This window comes from Gobius niger (genome assembly GCF_951799975.1).
Source record: "Gobius niger genome assembly, chromosome: 19".
Classification (NCBI taxonomy): domain Eukaryota; kingdom Metazoa; phylum Chordata; class Actinopteri; order Gobiiformes; family Gobiidae; genus Gobius; species Gobius niger.
This window is the reverse complement of record NC_136870.1, coordinates 21,706,310-21,722,495: the sequence shown is the minus strand read 5'-3', so window position 1 is coordinate 21,722,495 and position 16,186 is coordinate 21,706,310. Positions and strand designations below refer to the sequence as shown.

The 16,186-nt window shown below is 41.8% G+C and overlaps 1 protein-coding gene across 3 annotated transcripts; it reads left to right on the top strand.

Moving 5' to 3' along the window:
• The first annotated feature begins 3,346 nt into the window (after positions 1 to 3,346).
• On the top strand, positions 3,347 to 15,874 carry ldb3b (LIM domain binding 3b). Of its 3 annotated transcripts, XM_079577271.1 has the most exons (10): positions 3,347 to 3,376; positions 3,487 to 3,875; positions 7,234 to 7,385; positions 7,969 to 8,044; positions 10,134 to 10,156; positions 10,900 to 11,097; positions 12,623 to 12,646; positions 13,556 to 13,725; positions 14,811 to 14,847; positions 15,234 to 15,874. In XM_079577271.1, exons 2-10 carry the CDS (start codon positions 3,777 to 3,779, stop codon positions 15,328 to 15,330), a joined length of 876 nt encoding a protein of 291 aa, XP_079433397.1. In that variant the 5' UTR covers positions 3,347 to 3,376; positions 3,487 to 3,776; the 3' UTR covers positions 15,331 to 15,874. The 3 variants fall into 3 exon arrangements, with proteins under 3 accessions (XP_079433397.1, XP_079433399.1, XP_079433398.1); XM_079577273.1 differs by lacking the exon at positions 12,623 to 12,646 and having other exon boundaries at positions 3,348 to 3,376; positions 13,559 to 13,725; XM_079577272.1 differs by lacking the exon at positions 12,623 to 12,646 and having other exon boundaries at positions 3,353 to 3,376; positions 15,234 to 15,871.
• Positions 15,875 to 16,186: the final 312 nt, after the last annotated feature.

Genomic DNA, 16,186 nt, shown 5'->3' with positions numbered 1-16,186 from the left:
CAATTCAGGCTTCTCATGTGGCCCCTCATGAAAATGAATTGCCCACCCCTGCAATAGGACATGCCTGGAACACCTCCCGCGGGAGGCGACCAGGAAGCATCCGAAACAGATGCCCGAGCCGCCTCAGCTGCTCCTTTCGACGTGAAGGTCTACTCCGAGCTCCTCCTGGGTAACTGAGCTCCTCATCCGAGTGCCCAGCCAATCTGCGAAGGAAGCTCATTTCGGCCACTTGTATGATAATGTATGAATACAAAAATGCTGGACTCCCCCCAAATAAAATGCAGCACCAAATCAAGTTTGAAGTTGGTGTAAAAGATCTGCAGTTGTGTGGAGCGAACGCCGTCAAAACAAAACACGAGAGAATGGGGAAAGAAAAGGAAATCTTCGACTGCACTTTTTGCTGGGTGGCATTATTACTGAAAAACAGGTTATATTTTGCAAAAAGTAACTCAAAAGTAACTCAAAGTAGTGTAACTCAGCAACATTTTTGAAACAGTAACATCTAATACAAACATATTACATTTTTAAAGCTGTAACCTGAAAGGCTGCAAGATTCATCTGAAGAGTTTAAATTTGTTAATCACAAAGTCTGTGACAGCACTGGCAAGTTTGTGTCCCAGTCGGGTTTTGAGGTTTCATTATAAACTCTGTTAGACCGGTGATTCGTAAGTAGACATCGGTTAGACATTAACAAGCACGTTTTGAAATGTATCTCTTATAAACATACATTGTAAATCTAATGAATTATTCAGCCACACATTAACACACACACAGGCACTATGGTTCCACAAGACTGTATTGAAATGAGCTTTATGCCACTCACTCACCCTCCTCTCCATCTCTGCCTGTGTCCAGCAGCCGACAGAGGACTTATTTAGTAAAAGCTGCCGGCGATCCTTCAGCCACTTGTCGATGTGCCATGTGTGTGATTGTGCATAAGTGTGCAGATAAGAGCGAAGGGCAGCGGTGACATTTCCCCATTTAATCAGACCTCACACCCGCCACGGCAGTTTCACAGGTGTCCTTGGATACACAGGCCTCGACTTCATACATGACTCGGTTATTTCAGCCAAATATTGATCGGCAAAGATGTTTTGAGGTTGTGGCAGCTTGATATAAAGGATATAAGATGGTCAAAGCAACACCTGCTATGACAACTAGACCTTTGTGTTAGAAAAGGGTAGAATTCACTACTACAAAGTTCAAAAAGCAAAATTTCAACAACTATTCAGAGGTAGCAAAGGTTTTCAAAGCCATCTGGGTGTCTTCAACTCTAAAAACCCAAATTGAAAGAAAGTATTAGTCTGAGATAAAAAGGAGAATCTTCAGATAATGTAAGAAATGACTAAGAAACAATGGGAATAATTTACTGCAGGATTAATGGAGGAGAGATCTTCATTTGTCAAAGTGAAATGTAGCAAAAACATGATACATATTTCAATTTGCACAATTGAATAGATTAGATAATTTACCTTTGGTTTCAAACTGAAGACGCCTTTGAAGTTCAGGGTAAATGTTGTAGCAGATCCATGGGTAAAGAATAACCCATTGCATAAGCGTAGCAAATATAGTATGTCAACATACCATTATAGGATGATGTTAAATGTTGTGGAGAGCTATTATATAGGGACAGTTTTGAATTAGACTGAATTATCACATTAGACATGCCCAGCTACTCAGTCCTCCAAATAGAAAGCAAAACTAACTATAGATACAGATTGAATTGTGTATATTTATACTACAAATGACCTCATGTTTATCTAGTAGCATATTTTAGGACCAGACTTCTGGAGAAGTACTGCTTCCATAACTGTATAGTTGTGAATTATGAATTGAAAAAGAATTATGAATGTAAACTGCTCAAATAAAGTACCGTAAACTAAAACCATATCATGTGGGGGCAGATGATGCCTTTCAGTGTGGAGTTGTATGTTATCCCTGTGCCTTTGTAGGTTTTCTCTGGGTGCTACTGTTTTTCTCTGCTACTAAAACATGTACAATAGGGTTCATTTTCCACAAAATCATCACGCAAATAATCCAGGACCGACACTGTTAACAAATAATTGGCCTGGACAAGCTGTAAAACATTTAAAATCTACTTGAATAAGGTGTTGTTGTTGTTTTTGTTTTGTTTTGTTTTTACCTGGATTTTTAATATAGTATGTTTTAAATTAATCAATGCAAACATTTAAGTGTAGTGTAGTGTCTTTTTTGTACCTTAATATTTTACTGGGACCCCTAAGTCAATGCCTAATGCCTATGGATTGTATATATATATATATATATATTTTTTTTTTAAAGATATGTATCTAATTTTATACATATTTGTACTTTTAATATATTTTTTTATGATTTGTTTTATTGTGTTTTTATTGCGTTTGTGTGTTTTCGTTGTTGTGCCTTGTGCATGAAATGTGCTGTATAACTAAATATGCCTTGCCGTGTGACCCCCTGAGGCCTCCCGACCCTACTTTGAGAACCGCTATAGGCAGAGGACTTGAAAATGCACTCGAGCCCTCTGAGCTGGGGCTCAGAGCTCTGAGCTGGGGAAAACAAGTGGGTAACTCGGGTTTAAACCGCCTTTCCGACTTCTGCACCTGATGCTGATAATAATTCTGATTTTGCTGAATTGTTCATGTATCGTCTAATATGAGCCTTCTGGTTAAAAGCTGCTCTTAGGTTTACTTTGAGCTAAAAGCATAGCTGCAAGAGAAGCTTATATCAATAAGAAAACGTGTTATTTTATGAAATCAACAAACCAAAGTGAAAAAAAAAGAGAAAAAAAAAGTGAAATTGTTAGCTCTATCAAACTCTAATATAAAAAGCACATGAATACAAACCAACAGGGAGGAAGGACATCACATCTCGGGACAACAGCATATGAATCTCAGAGGGGCATTCATTTGTGGTTACATAGAAGTAAAAAAAAAATCAATAAAAACATCATAAAAACAAATAACAGCTATTGAAATTCCAAACTTTCCTCAAGGACTAAACCCAGCTTAAAGCACATTAACCACGTCCAGACATTTACAGTAACTCTTTCTCGAGTCCCTCAGGTGTTAATTCCGGTCGATGTCCCTCTATAGTGACATAATGCAGTCTCTAGTCTCTATGATAACAGGATGAAGTTTTTAGTATTGGCCACTGTTGTGAGTGAGAGAGCAGAGTGAGGGAGAATGTGTCGCAGTCAGAGTGGTCTATATTGGCAAAGTGAATCGGGCCCTCAAGCATTTTGGAGCCTCAAGTTACAAGCCTTATAAGGACCAGGGGCCTATGTGTCTATGCGCCCACTGCTATTCTTAGTGCCTGTCGGTGCCTAACCTTCGACCAAACTGCAGGCAAGACTCCCTTTCAACCAAATCGCAAAAATTACGTAAATGTACTTTGGCCGATAGCGCTTGACATTTTTCGATTGCTTGAACCTTTCGATGTTTTTTTCTGTGCGGCTTTCATTTGTTTGTTTTTGTGTCTTGTCTCTTGCAGTGGCACAGCCGGTCCATCGCTACCCCCACCCACACCCAGGCAAACCCACCACCACCACCACCACCCAACACCACCGCCGCCCCCCGAAACCCGAGGCTCGTTTGACCTGAGCAGACGGGACGGAGAGACTATCCCAGGGAGAAGGAGAAGGCTGCACACACGGGGATAAGGCGGTAAAAAAAAAAGAGACAAGGCGGCCGATTCGAAAGCCGGGAACGTCCGAAAGGCAGGGTATACCCATCCCCGAGAGAACGAGGAGGCAGAAGAGTGGATTTTTGTTGGAAAGCGAAATGAGCTCAACGTACACGGTCGCCCTCAATGGCCCTGCTCCTTGGGGCTTCAGACTACAAGGAGGCAAGGACTTCAACATGCCACTCACAATCTCCAGGGTAAGAACACGAAACCCTTACAGCAGGTCGCATTTGTGTTCCCTTTGTGTGAAAGTACTGAAAAGATATCCCTGACATCAATCATTTCAGCGGATGACAATGGAAACCTGTAGGCGCAAAACAACAACAAGGCTTTGCATGGATGCAGTTTCCATTTTTTGCTTTCATGACTTTTATAGAAATGTAATGACACTAAAAGAGTTATAGAGTGATGCAAGTCAAGCCATCAAACCTTCCAATCAGATATGACAAGTTCTGGACATGGAAAAGCACCTTTTATGATTCCTTTAGATAGTCTGCCAACAGGAAACAACATCTTCATTTCTTTTAGAGTTTTTTCAAGGTACAAGCAATCACTGTATTGAAATAAAAAAAATGGTTTTGTGGGTCACATGAGGAAAACCAATTTTAAAACTATCTCCAGTTTTTCCTCAACACATAAGTCATTCTACAGGGTCCATCCATACATGTCCAAAATGGCATTGGTCCCAACTGTATGTGGATTACAGACTGGAGGAGGCAGGTGCCATTTAAAAGGCTGTGCGGGGAAGCAGAGGTTATGTAATATTGCTGTATGCGATGATGACATGGGGCTCACATGAAATCTCCACTGAGAACTCCAGAATAGACCCGCACTGATGGGCATAGTTTGGAGACGGGAGGAGAAGTTCATGCACTCTCAATTGTGTTCCTTTTGGATAGAAATTTCGTTCATTTCCAGACCAGATGCAAGATTAGCACAAAACTGACTTCGGCTTGTAAAGAAATCCTTCAAGTTCTAACATAAAACATGCCGTGTTTCCATTTGATCTGTGGCTACAAATAAGAAAAACATGCAAAACTTTACATGGTGTCTTATATTGACAATTTCTCTTAAAAGTCATTAAAGACTTAAAAGTTCATCAAGGCTAACTCGACACCAAACTCATTACAGTATAGTATAGTTGTAATACTTGGTAACTATATTCACTTGGCTCCTGTTCACTGAAAGTGGAAGCAAAAGTCTGTCACTTTTCTGAGATTCGACTTGTGAAGCGAACTTGGTTTAGTCTGGCAGAGCTGTCGGAGTATTTACAGCAATCCCCTTAAATAGCTTCAGAGGAGCTGGGGATGACTGTGTGGGGTGGAAGAAAGCTTGTGTTACCTTGAGTAAGCTGTATACTTACGGCTTAAGGTGGCTTTTGGGGTTGGTTGGATGAAATAAAGCGCAAATATTATGACCTTTAGTCTGAGCCATTCACATAGCTGCTATACAACCCCATTTGTGCAACTTTATGATAGTTCGATCCTGGTCTTACAAGTTCAAGGATAACTCCACTTGTTTTAACGTCTGTGGATTTGTGTGAGGCTTTAAGGTCTGAAGCTCTGTAGACCGGCTTCAACATAAAACACAGGGATTTGACATGACCAGTGAGTCTGCTGTTACACTTTGACGTAACAGGCGTGGTTTGGATTTCAGCCGACTTTTGCCAAGAACTAAGAAAAGACAGAGGAATGAAGACAGAGAATTCCTTGAATGTTGTGAGCCCAAAGATCCATCCGTCTCTATGCCTTTAACTTCAGGAAAACAAGCCAAGATATTAAATGAAAATCTGTTGAAGAAAGTTTTGATGTTATGAACTGTATTCTACCCATTGGATTGTATGTTTGATCTTTTCTCTCCAGAAGTCCATAAATATCGCTAAAATTAAATTTGTCCCCTGCATTTGAGCCATCCTTAGCTGCCGCAAGGGAGCAGTCGGGGCATGCAGTGGGACACGCAGAGTCCAGAGCCATCTCCAGCCTGGCTTATGTTCAGAGTCACTGGACTAGAGGATTAACCTATTGTGCCCGAATGGTCCGTGATTTGGACCCGCGACCCTCTTGCTGTGAGGCAGGAGCGGCAACAACACAACCACCGTGCGGCCATTCATGGCAACAACCAATACCACAGTTCACCTGATCAGAGCTTTATGTTTATAGGAGGTGGAATCAGTTTATTCCCCTGTGGGCTGTGGCCGTCGGGAGATAGCACTGCAGTCCACAGCCTGATATGGGCGTCTTTATGATATTTGAGCGATGGAAAACTCTGTCGATTGGCTCAATGTGGTAAATCCACCACTGTTTATAAGAGAATAATATGATGATGTTGATGTCCCCAGTTTTCTAACTGGTTGCAGATCATTTATGTTTATGTTTCACGGCAGTTGAATCAATTCAATACACAGAAGCAAAAACAGTTAGTTTTTCTGCAGTTTATATGCTACACGACTTAACAGGCTTTTCATTCTTTACATTGAACTGTGGCCTGTTTTGCGTCATTGTAGCAGCAATATTTGTTAACAATGTTTATGTCTGTGGAAAAGTGTTTCAATCAAAGTTCGGTCCCCTTTTGTCAAAATGCATGTGAAAGCACTCAGAGTGCTTCTACAACGCATTCAGCACAGGCGTACACAGACTGAGGCCAGGCAGGTCAAGTGCCTTGTTTTCCAAATACACAACAACAGTAAGCCCTGGAACCACAGGTTAGTGAGCAAACTCTACCAACTCAGCTACTGCCTCTCTGTTGTTGATGGCCACCGTTTATATCTCAAATGACGGACAAAAAAACTGTTTTCTGAAGCTGCCAAAATGGAGCAGTGTCCATTGGAATAGAAAGTGGTGAAGACACAGGAGGTACCTGGTGGTATCATGCTGAGTGTCAGCAGCAGGTTTGGTCCTGTGTACTTGTACTTCTGTATGTACTGTGTGTTAGCGGAGCTGGAGAGGGGAGCGCACGGGGGTCAATAAGAGTGAAGCCCCAGGCATCAACAGAGAGGCTTATTTTTAACTGTTTAACGAGTCGACTGTAAGGTTACACCTTACTTCTGTGTAATTTTACTTAGATAGCAGATTGGAGAATACAGAAAGAGTGCATTTCCCCCAAGCTATAGGACAAGCATCATCTACCACACTGTGTGTAATAGTACTGTATGTCCTGTCTGTCAGACTTAATAATATGGGCCTCTACTTCAGCTTATAAATCCTGATTACCCACATGTTTTATGTTTAGGTACATCTAGAACAGAGTGCATTGCCCGTATTAAAGGTGAATCTAACGCAGTGCATATCAGCCTTAATATTATTACAATAATTCAATTTGGAAAGACTTGAATTGCACAGGAGCCAATGCTGACGTAAAAAAATAAATAATAATTTGAGTAATCTATCGGATATGCTTGTTTCATATAAATGATCAATGTTCACTCACTGTAAAACTTCTCTCAGTGCTGAGAAAGTGAATGTTTTTGAGTGTCCTGTGTTGTTGAAACTGTACCCATGTCCTGGTGAATGCATGCCAGTGGCCCAGAGCTGACCTGTCCCATTGACCTGTCCATAGATAACTCCGGGGAGCAAGGCGGCGGGAGGAAGCCTAGCTCAGGGTGACATCATCCAATCCATCGACGGAGCCAGCACTGACGGCATGACCCACCTGGAGGCACAGAACAAGATCAAGGCTGCAATTCACAAACTCACGCTCACAATGGTCAAGTACGTCCCGGCAGAACCCAGGCTCACAGAGAAGTCACACCACACGTACAGTAGATCCAGAACAACCAGCAACTATAGATTCAATGACAGTCTGACCAGATACAAATATAAAGAGTCCAAAATGCTGTTAATCTAAAAACAACAGGCATTTCTATCCTTCCACGCACAGATAAAAAGGCATTTCCTAAAAAACAAAAGCTGGTGATTGGTGCCATCTGCTGGAACAACATGCATTGTGCAATTTTGAGACACAATGTATCTGACAATAATAACATTTATTACATTTTTAAATGTTTTGTAGGGCTGTCACAATAACTAAATTTGAAGTTTGAGTTGTTGAGGGAGGAAAACATCTCGATCTAGAACCATTTTATGCCGACAAAACAGTAAATCTAAAGCAATGACAATAAGCTTTAGTTTTAAATGTTCATATCCTAGCCACATGTTGAAACCAACTTTTCTATACAATCTACTTCAGTGAAAATTACAGTATTGCAAAAAAAATCACTGCTGCACTTTCATCTACTGAACGATAAGTTGATATAGTAATTATCGTGACAGGCCTACTTTGTTTTTTGCTCAGATCACGGCGCTCTGCACCACTTTCCACAGCGATATCCCGAATGGACTCTCCCATGCCCGTCATCCCCCACCAGAAGGTAACATTTTAGTTGGAATATTGCTCCTCTATTATTGTTCTACATGTGTGTTTATGTAAACTGGTTACGGCGACTATGCAACGGTCAGTTTTGTCATAATGACTGTATTATTCATCCCTTTAAGGAGTATCCATCTGGGAAAGTAAATGCCGTCCAATGTAAGAGAGAATTAGAACCGGAATCTGCAGTGTCCCCTTCTGGCCAGCAGGGGGTGTACAATTCCCCGATCGGTCTGTACTCTCCAGAAACTCTGGCAGAGATGAAGCTGATGCAGGGCAGGGTGGGCGGAGTTTCAGCTCTGGGGTATGTCGAAAAGCACCCGTTAAACTAAGATAAAAGGACACTTTAAAGGAGAAATAAGTTTTAAAAAGAACACGCTTTTTTATGTATGTCTAAAGACTGGGAGAGATGGACAGAATCCACTGTAAGAAGTCAAATTTACCAGGGGACACCAAGTACAGCTTTTCATCTTGCCAAGTCTTTTTCGTCCTGCACAAAATCCTTACCGCCCATTTTCACCCCAGAGGCCCTTACCTTCCAAATTCCTCTATTCCTCTAGTGTTGGTATATTCACAAAGTGTAAGGAAAAAGATTCAATCATGTTAAACGTAACTTATTTCTCCTTTAAATCAGTGTTTCTCCTCAAGTGAAAAGCACTTCACTTGTTCCTATTTAACCTTCACTTGATATTAATGAACGCTGTGATAAACTGGGAACATTCTGATGCTGTCCCGGGACGTGTGATGCACGTGGGGATATTTGCGGGAACATACCCGGCAGCGAAAGACTGATCTGTGCAGGTAACACAAGAGGGACAGATCACGTTTGGGCATAAAAGGGGAGACTAAAGGTCAACATTAAGGCAAAACTAGGATAAGTTAGTGCTTGTCTGACAGCAGAGGAGCCAGAACTGAACCACCAAACACCCTGGTTGCTGGGCGAAGTTGCCGAATACCCTGGTCTAAGCCCACTGCACGTTGGCCCGGGGCGATGCGAGGAAGCAAATCTGAAATAGTGACTGGAGGTTAATTGAGGCTGGAATCTGAGGCCTCTGACACACAGCTCCTGTATCTAATGCCTTCACCCTCTGGAGCAGCTACACTCACTCACACCACGGTAAGTCAGGTGTCCCCAAACGTGCTCCGGGACCACCCCCTCACTACCCTCTCCTGCACCCCTGAGCCTCCCTCACACTCCCCACTCACTCGGGACACAGCTGCTCTCTGCTCTGGTTACACCTCCCTCGCATACCGCCCAAACCGGACCGGGACCTCCTGTCTCTGCGCTGTCCCGTGTGGATCAGGGCAGGCACGTTTCACTCTCCGCACCACTTAACCTTAAACTGAAGTCCAATGGCAAAAGTTCATTTCTCACTCTTACGACGTAGGCATTAACTACAGGGAAATGTATAATAATAATTTAGGGCCATTGTAGGATAATTGAAGGTAATATGTTGCTACGTCATGAGCATAGCACTTCCAAGTACACACGTCTTATGTGGCTTATAAGATTTAGATTAATCATATAGTGTAATATGATTGAAACTCACAATAAAAAAATCAATCCACAAAAAACTTCACTCAAAATCAACCAAACATGCCGGCAATACTGAACATGTTACTATTGCTCTCTAATACCTATTTAAACCCAATAGGTACAAAATAGGTACAGAGATGCTACTATGACTTAAAATAATGCAGCTTTGACACATGTAATTGAGTATTTAGACACATTATGAGAAAGTGTATTCTCTGACATGACGGCATATTACAATATGACATCAAATCGCTAAATTTAAGGCGTCTGTGTAAATGCCCACCCAGGCATCAGGTGATCCACAGCTATTACTGTCCCCACTGGTCACGTGATCACCTCTGCCGTTGTCAGTCACTCCACGCTGCTCCAAGCTAATGAGAGTGTCGATCGAAAATACACCCGGATGACGACGAACGGCAGCTATTCCGCCCCGGTCCCGCGGATTACTGTCCCGCATTGTACTTGGATAGTTTCCTACAAACACGGCGCTATTGTTGTGTCCAAAATACCCCGGTGATTTAGCGGCGCTTGTCTGTCTTCTGGTGTGTTCCAGGTCATCGCAAACACAGCCGCAAAGTCAGTACCCGCAGTGCACTGGTGCTTGATCTGCATGACCTCTGTGCAGTGTGGAAAGCATTTATGAATGGCGTGTCTATGGAGGGGGTATTTTAAAGTTTATGAATGGGGTGTGGAATTGTTGTAGTGGATGGTTTAAAGCTAAGATCAACTGCTTTGTTTGTAGGGGATAACAGAGATAGAAAGAAAGCTTCATTCTGTGTTAATAATCTCGCAGAACCTCTTTTAAAATATCAATATCCCAAGTGTCTGTGTCTTTTGTGTTTTACTAAGTGCATTCATTCCGCTAAAGGACATGAATGAGCAGCAGTGCATGAGGGAATGCTCTGTCATTCTTCTGTCTTGTCCTTATTTGATGTCTTGTGTTGCTATGGTTGAAATGTGTCAGCCATAACTTTATACTGTAAGTGTGATATTGTTTGATCTGGTTTGACAGCAGCGCATCCTGATGATTTGCCTGGGCTGCAGTGGCCTGGCCATGTAGTCTTAAATCATATTGAGGCGTTTTTGTGAGTTGAATGGATTTGCCAAAGCAAGTAAAGAAATTGCATGCTCATAAATGTTACGTATGTGTAGAGATGTTGTCCTGTTATTTTTGCCGAAGCTACAAAGGTTTCTCTCTCTAACATTCAACTCTCTACCCTCACCTACCGCCCTTTATTCAACCAACTTCTTCACTCCTGTCTGACGTCTCTCCCCTGCCACACCTTCACTGGTCCTCTGCTGCCCCCTGTCTGCCACAGTGTGGAGTACACCCCCAGCTTCAACCCCATCGCCCTGAAAGACTCGGCCCTGTCCACCCACAAGCCCATCGAGGTGCGGGGTCCCGGGGGTAAAGCCACCATCGTTCACGCTCAGTACAACACGCCCATCAGCATGTACTCACAGGACGCCATCATGGACGCCATCGCCGGACAGTCACAGGCCAAAGGACACGAAGGGTGAGAACCTTTTATATAGACTTGGCCACAGATAAGTTGAACGGATTGTGACTCCACACCTTAAAAGCGATGCCTCATGGGGCAATAACATTATTTTCCATATTGCAAATCCGTGGCATCCATGGCACTATTTTGCCTGGCTAAGTCACATTTTTTACAGAACCACTTTTGGGAAGTGGCCGGTTATTTGAGAACCAAACGTATTCATAAGAAATTCATTACCATAATTTCTCACGTAGATTTAAACAACATACAAATATAGACATTTTGATCATATTCCAGCATTTTAAGTCCATTTTAAAAGCAGCAGCAGATATATCATAACTCTCACAGTGACACGGTGTTATTCACAAATTGTATTATTTGCCTAACTCTCATCACACAGCAGAAGCACATGGCTACTTAATATGGATAAACAAAAGGACATTGTTTAGCTCCTGACTAGTTAGTTCTGACTCTATTCTAAAGGCTAAACGAACGCACTGCCAAGGAATTTTCTGTACTAACTGTGCCTTAAGTGGGGCAGAGCCTCCTTAGTGAGAGTACACGCTGCTGTATTTGGGGGGGTGTCACATAAAGTCTAATATTATTTACTCATTGAATAGGTTGGCTACATTGTTTTCAAAAACGATCCTATACAAACATCAATATCAATTTGTTTTGTTCACGATAGGCTTGTCACAATAAGTAAGTATCGTGATAAACGATATTATTGACTCTAACGACACCGTCTCTCAGGCATAAAAATGACTGTAAACCTTTGTTCTAAAAGTGCATAATCACACCCTAAAACACCACACAAGCTGCAATAAACTTGAAATATGATGCAACCCGATTTGCTTCAGTTAGAAATCAAAGTTTTCCAAGAAAAAAACAGGGTAGGAATAAATGTACAGACGATAAACATCGAGCCCAAAAATGTATCTTTCATCTGTTATTTATTGAACTATAAGTCGATATTGTATTAATCGTGGCAGCCCTTGGAAACCACCAACATGTCAGCAGACCTCAGCGTCTACAGTGATCATAATCTTACAAACCCTTTATCATTCAGTTCTCGGCTTAAAGGGACTTTACAGAGTTTAAAAATGTTAAAATTAAGTATTTTCCTCCCCTACATGTTTCAACAATGTCCTAAGGTGTAGAATGAGCCCAGACCTGTTCACCACAACTGTCTCTAAAATCCTGCACTGTCACTCAAAAAGGTGTTAATTCGGGTCCGAAGTGCCGTCATGCACGAGCTTAATATAGAAGGTGCAGTTACACATATGGCCTGAGGTGGCAGTAATGAGTATAAAATGGCCAACTTGCATCTAGCCCTTTCAGAGTTCTGGTTAAATCCTCAGCTGTGTAGCGTAGGCGCCGGGCTTTTCCTTGTCGTCTCTGTCTGTGCCTCCTCTTTGTGCCTTTCACCCACTCTCCCTTTGCTCATTTCATTCACAACAAACCAACCACCACCACCACCCGACCACTGCTGCCCCACCTTCCCCCTACCCCAACCAACCCCTCCTGGGTGTGACTGCAGAGAGGAGGTTGGCTCCCCATTGGCGTAAGTACCACCACCCTGTACCGCCCCGACTCTCCTAAACATCTGCCCATTTTGTCTTCTCACTCTCCTAACAGCTTGTGCATCGCGACGGATCTCTCGTACTAAAAATGTGTCTAAAAATGATTCATGTACATTGATGATGATGATGATGATGTATTGTTCAGGTTTGGAGTTTGTGGACAAACGCAATAATCATGAAGTTGGTTCTGCGTTTGGAAGTACTTTGAAGTACTTAGAGAGAGTGTGAATTGTTGTGTCATTAATTATCGGGGCAGGTTGACCAGGGGACAAGCATGGGAATGTTCTCGAATACAGTTTATTTAAAGCCATTGGAAGATCAACACTGACTTTGCTAACTTTTACTGAGGAATGCTACACCTACTACACAATACATCACAATGGAAACTCCATAGACAGCAGAAGCAATGGGCTAAGCTCAGTGGAAAAACTATTGCAGTGAAGAACATGGCTGCTTTAGTTCTCACCACTTCATTCGGTTTCTGATTCATAGCAATTCAATCTTACAATAGTCATCATGATTGAACAAGATTGTCTTTTAGGAGAGAGTCAGAGTCAATAAGTGTTTGTCAATCATTCAGCACTTTAGTCCATTAATTTCTACTGTCTATGGTAAATCATAATCCTATTAGAAGAATCACACAGTTTATTTTTATAGGAAAGACTTACACAAAATATAACATATTGACCATAATGCAATGATTTTTCATCTTTGGGAGAGCAATGTTGCAGTAGTATCTTACACAGTATAGTAATAGTCATAGTCCAAGTTTAGGATCTTCTGTCTAGTACATATCCAAAGATGGCACAATGATTGCACTATGATCAGAGTTAACTGTTTTTTTCCCAGTTCACCCTCATAAAACTGTTCTTACCTCTTCCGCGGCGCAGTAGTGCGTTGCCCATCAAAGACCCGGTGGTGGACTGTGCCTCTCCGGTGTACCAGGCAGTGATCCGACCGGAAGAGGCCCTTATGGACATGAGCGAATGGGCCCGCCGCTCCGCCAACCTGCAGAGCAAGAGCTTCAGAATCCTGGCACACATCACCGGCACCGAATACCGTTAGTACAAAGGAGGATTACTGTATTTTCTGGACTATAAGTCGCACTTTTTTCATAGTTTGGCTGGGTGTGCGATTTATAATCAGGTGCGACTTATATATCAATTATCAAATTTCACATGTTCGTTATTTCCACGCCACGAGAGGGCACTCTAGGCTTGTGTACCAGTATCTGCTACTCTGAACCCAAATGCCCCCCAAAAGAAAATCATATTCTGCAGATTACAAGGTGCAACTAGTGAAATATGCAGCTAAAAATCGAGCAGTGAGCGAGAAAATTGTGAGGGTCTGGCGAAAAGCAGAGGTTACTATTACTGCAATGACGAAAACAAAAAAAAGTTAATCGCAGGCTAAAAGCTAGATGGCCTAGAGCAGACCTGGGCAAAATACGGCTCGTAAGATGATTCAGTCCGGCCCACAACTTGTAGGGCATGAATTTAATAGGTATGTCAAAAAAAAAGTAAGTCTCTAGCCCATTCCTGTGTGGAGTTATGATTTTTTTTTTTATTACCAGAATGCTCACTCCAGCCACTAGGGGTTAGATTAAACAAGGATAAAAGGAAAGAATTCCACAGGTGTCCAGCAGAGGCCACTGATGAGGATACAAACAACACATTGTAGTCAAGTGGGAAATGGACAGTCTGCCCCTGGGCGGCTGTGGCTCAATGTATTTTCCCAATCAAAATATTTTTTTATTTTGGAGCTTTTGTTTATGGACCCCGGCGATACACTCCCGATATATTATACTTATATCCCGATATAAGTTTGAGTTTTTGTTGGTGCGGCCCTCCGACTCAATTCAGGCTTCTCATGTGGCCCCTTATGACAATGAATTGCCCACTCCTGGCCTAGAGGAACGAGTTCGCCAATTGGTGCTTGAACAACGTGCTGCCGGGAGAGGCTTGTCAATAGTGCACCAGGGTGGCTGGTGCGAACTCCGGAGTGACTTGGATATGTTTTTCTTCCTCATTATACATTTTTTGGCTGCTGCGACTTATACTTTGGAGCGACTTATAGTCCAGAAAATACGGTACAAGTTTTTACCAGTGACAATAGATTTTAACCTCATTGGTTTCTTTGTTACAGTGCAAGATCCAGATGAGGAAGCTCTTGCGAAGTCGAGGTAAGAAATAAGAAATCTGCTGAATTATTTCCACCAAGTATCCATGAAAAGGGTCTAATGTAAAGCAAATTAACTTTAAACTTGATTCAGGTGATTTGGGAAAGACATTTTAGACAGTTTGTTGGTTAAATAATAACTCAAATATTGTATTTTGCATTGAGTTTAGAGCTGTTGGCTTCTTTGAGACTACTATAGAAAAATTGATAGAGAAATAGTTACAGCTATGAACAGGATATTGTATTTTTTTCGGAAAGCCACCTTACCTTTACTGGTACTACTGATATCTTAAAAAAAAATACCCACTCAGCCCTATCCATGAGGCACGGCAATACAACTGCACCTCTTTATTCATGAATTACTTACACATTTCTGACTTGTTTCGACAGAGAGAGGTTTGAGTCCGAAGTGAAGGGGCCACGCTTTGCCAAACTGAAGAACTGGCACCAGGGTCTGTCATCACAGATCCTCAATGTCACGGAGTAGAACCCGCAAGCACCAACACCCACAATATCACCAACAAAATTACATAATCACACGAGATACAAGAAGCAGAAGACAAAATGGCCGCCATGTTGATGAAGGACATGGACAAAACCGGAGTTAAATGTTTAAAAACATTTAAATTATGGAGAAAAAGGAGAAGGAGGAAGACTTGTGAATGTGAGGTAGTTTGCAGTTTAGTAGGATGTGAGGTTTTAGCCGTTAGCGTGAGAATGCTAAGTGTTCATAAGCTCCATATTAATTGTACTGTCTGCTGCTAAAAATCATTTTGCATTTGGGTTTTATTCTGTTGTTTGTTTGTTTGTTTGTTTGTTTGTTTGTTAGTGTCCATCTCTCTCGAATAGAAGAGAACTTGTACAAAAAATAATTATTCAAGTGAAAATAAAGTGGCAATAAGTGGTTCTTTTATGCCCCCAGTAACTGAAACATAATAACTGTATGTAAACTGCTGGCATGCTTTGACAAGGCACAAAAGGACAAACATGTAAAAAGGCACACAGAATGTACTAATATCAATGTGAATAAATGTAAATTATTAAAAACTTTAAAAATGGATACGTGCGATGTGAATTCATTGCAATGATATGAGCAAGAAGCACAAGAGCCGCCATCACGGTGTAAAAATAAAACTAACTTGAACATGTAGTAGGCTAAGAGATTTAAATAAGAACTAAGTCACTTGTTTAGCTTAATAAATCCTTTCCGTAGTCCCTCTGGGAGTAATACAAGTGTTAATGGGATGATTGTCTCTGGCCAGAAAACCACAATTGCAACTTTCCGTGCCACCGAAGCGGAATACACACAAATGGTAGCACGAAGAAGAAGCTAACAGGCTCAC